Source organism: Coregonus lavaretus (genome assembly GCF_964263955.1).
Source record: "Coregonus lavaretus genome assembly, contig: HAP1_SCAFFOLD_852, whole genome shotgun sequence".
In the NCBI taxonomy this organism is placed as follows: domain Eukaryota; kingdom Metazoa; phylum Chordata; class Actinopteri; order Salmoniformes; family Salmonidae; genus Coregonus; species Coregonus lavaretus.
The window spans coordinates 194,111-197,532 of NW_028159451.1; the positions used below are offsets into that span (position 1 = coordinate 194,111).

The 3,422-nt window shown below is 50.4% G+C and overlaps 1 protein-coding gene across 1 annotated transcript; it reads left to right on the forward strand.

Annotated features, from left to right (window-relative positions):
- Nucleotides 1–959: 959 nt before the first annotated feature.
- LOC311122832 (leucine-rich repeat-containing protein 10B-like) lies at nt 960–2,195 on the forward strand (the record flags this gene model as incomplete). Its single annotated transcript, XM_084197147.1, has 1 exon — nt 960–2,195. One exon carries the CDS (start codon nt 960–962, stop codon nt 2,193–2,195), a length of 1,236 nt encoding a protein of 411 aa, XP_084053273.1.
- Between the last annotated feature and the right edge of the window lie 1,227 nt (nt 2,196–3,422).

Genomic DNA, 3,422 nt, shown 5'->3' on the forward strand with positions numbered 1-3,422 from the left:
CAGCATCCAACTGAATATATGATACCCAAATGGCAAGTCTGCGTCGGTTGGAAGTTTGTGGAGCCATTTTATCTGTTCTGGGAAGACATTTATACTCCTATTCACATTGGTCGACTGCTCGGCTGACTCCAAACAGACACGAAGGGACTATGTTTTATCATAAAAATTCAGCTTTATATTGTTGAGTTAAATTATTATTATTATTATTATTATTATTATTGTTATTATTATTATTATTATTATTATTATTATTATTATTATTATTATTATCACCACTACTCAGCTGCTTTTGGTTGTTGATAATAATAAGCTTCCAATTGGCTTATTCATCCCCCCTCCTCTCCCCTTGAACTATTCCCCAGGTCGTTGCTGTAAATGAGAATGTGTTCTCAGTCAACTTACCTGGTAAAATAAGTGTAAAAATTAAAAAATTAAAATGACAAATCCGTCAATATTATTGTAATGTATAGATGTCAGTTGACACCTCATCTAATGTGGGGCGGTCAGACAGGGCCACTCCTAGTACCATGTGTGGGTCTGTGGCTGCTGAGCTAGCAGAGAGAAATCACTGGCCTATTAGGGTACACAATGCCCCCTGTTGCTGCGGGTCCTGCCACTGGCTCCTTTCTCCACCACTTCAGAGAAGTATCCTCCGACCGGGCTGACCAGCACCAGCCTCAGTTCAGAGTAGTATCCTCCGACCGGGCTGACCAGCACCAGAACCAGCGACAGCCTCAAACCCAGCCTCAGCCTCAGCCCCAGCCCCAGCCTCAGCCTCAGCCTCAGCCTCAGCCCCAGCCTCAGCCTCAGCCCCAGCCAGACGAGCCCCAGCCTCAGCCCCAACCCCAGTCTCAGACAAGGCTTCAGCCTCATCGCCTGATTCCATCCTGACTCAGGCAGTATCCAACGGCAGGCTGCCGGGCCACGGGCGTAGCAACGGGCGTAGCAACGGACACGGCATGGGCAACTCCTCCAGAAAGGAGGAGGAGGACGAGGAAGAGGAGGAGAAGGATGGGGAGAAGGAGAAAGTAATGGCGGAGGAGAAGAGGAGGAGGAGGAAGAAGAAGAAAGAGGAGGAGATGGAGGACGATGAGCTGCCCTTAGGGGTGGAGGAGATGCTGGCGAGCGGAGATCCCGTCTTGGACCTGAGCTATAAGAAGTTCCGGAGGTTACCCGGTGTGGTCTGTGGGCTACGCCACCTGGAGAAGCTGTACGTGTGTGGGAACAGCCTACGGACCCTCCCGGAGAACATCGTCCAACTGAAGGGCCTCCGCATCCTGGCTCTGGACTTCAACAAGATGGAGGACGTCCCGTTGGCTATCTGTCAGCTCCGCAACCTGACGCGTCTCTACCTGGGCTCCAACCGCCTGATATCCCTCCCTCCGGAGCTACGCAACCTTCAGAGCCTCCGCTGCCTCTGGATGGAGAGCAACTACTTCACGTGCTTCCCCCGCCAGCTCTACGACTTACCCCACCTCAGGTCCCTCCAGATGGGGGACAATAGGCTACGGACCCTGCCTCCGGACCTGTGGCGCATGGAGGCCCTGCGGGGACTGTGGCTCTACGGAAACCGCTTCACCGAGTTCCCCCGGGTCTTACTCCGCATGGTGGATCTGGAGATCTTAGACCTGGACAAGAACAAGATCGAGGTGTTCCCTAACCTGAGCCGGCTCCCCGCCCTCCGCCTCTTCTCCTACGACCACAACCCCGTGGAGGGGCCTCCCGGCGTGGGAGAGGAGGTGTTGCTGGTTGGGGAGGGGGCCCAGGAAGAGCTCCAGGATCGGGCGGACAGGAAGGCTAAGAAGGAGCAGGAGGCGAGGGACGCGGAGGAGGCGGTGCTGGCCGGGGACGGGCCTGTGATCCAGGGCATTCTAAAGACGGCCAAACAGAACAGTGCGTCGCACGCCGGGCACAAGTACAATGAGGTGGTAACCGTGGCGATGCCCCTAACCGAGGAGGAGAGGAGGAAGAAGGAGATGGAGGCGGAGTTAGAGAGGGCGTTGAACGATTACGGGGCGGGGCTTGAGTATGACCTAGAGGGGATAGAATATGAGAAGGAGGAGCTTATATGCGAGGGGGAAGGGTTTGAGGGGTATGATGGTGGGGATTTGGAGTACGAACGAGGAGATATGGACTATGAGTATGAGGAGGGGGAGGAGCTAGAGGAACCAGGAAGACAAGGGGGCCGGCATTGATGACTGACTGATTGACTCCTCCTCCTGCAAAGGCTCAGACTCCTCCCCTCCTAAATCTAGACTTGTTTGACATTGCGGCAGACATTGCAGGCGACTGACTGATCTACAAGTCACCTTGCATCATAAATAACTACTTAGAATTATTTGTAGATCAGTCAGTCACAATTGACCTTCAATGCATCACGGATTTGATGCTCTCGGACACAGCCTCTCACTCCTCCCTTCTTAAGACGTTGACCCTTCCTCTTCCTCTTCCGAAGACTCTGAATACTTGACAGCTTCCTGATTTTCACTAGGTGGGGAATTTGAGAACTAAGTGGACAAGATATGGGCAAAATGCCCAGGAATTAGCTATCAAGTGAATTAAAATATTTTTCTTCTGCCTTCCTTGGCTAGGCTAGACATTTTTATGAGAACGCTCCAGCTGTCATGACAACGCCCAACCAGAAGGTTGTTTAAACTTTAGTAAATCCTGTGTGAAATGAATGAATGAGTGAATGAATGAATGAATGACTAGCCTCCTGAACCTGTTACTTTGTCTTTCTCTCTGTAGTTAGCAGTAGGACAGGGCTGAGACACTAAATGACTCATTAGATGTTTTTCTAACTGACCTGAAGATAGATTCATGCACTGGCACATTGCGGAGATGATGGATGGATGGCAGGCGGCGGCGTCTTTGCCAACTCGGCAAATTGGCAAGTCAGAGCAGGACTCAGGTGATGCTGTGTGTGTGTGTGTCAATGTGTGTGGTGTGTGTGTGCTTGGAGTGTGTGTGTGTGTGTGTGTATTTGAGTGTTTGTGTGTGAATGCGGACACGCAAGTGTGTGTATATGTGTGCGTGTGTGAACGTGTACACGTTTGAGTGTGTGTGTGCTTGGAGTGTGTGTGTGTGTGTGTGAACGCGTACACGTTTGAGTGTGTGTTTTGAAGTGGGGGTATACATGTACCTATTACCTTGTAATGTGATACAGTTTGTTTTGTCAATTCCATTATGTGTGCAAAGGAAATCTAATCTTGCCTCATTAAATAATGATTGAGTTTATCAGGTTGGAGTGAATCATTCATACACAGGGAGACCAGGGCCGTATCCACTAAGCTTCTCAGGAATCTGTTACAACTCCCAGCTCAGAGGGGGTTTTAGGACGATGTTCAGACAATATCTGAGCCAAGAGGTAAATCTACTGTGCATCAAATGTTGCAATGATAAAACGTTTGATATAATATTCC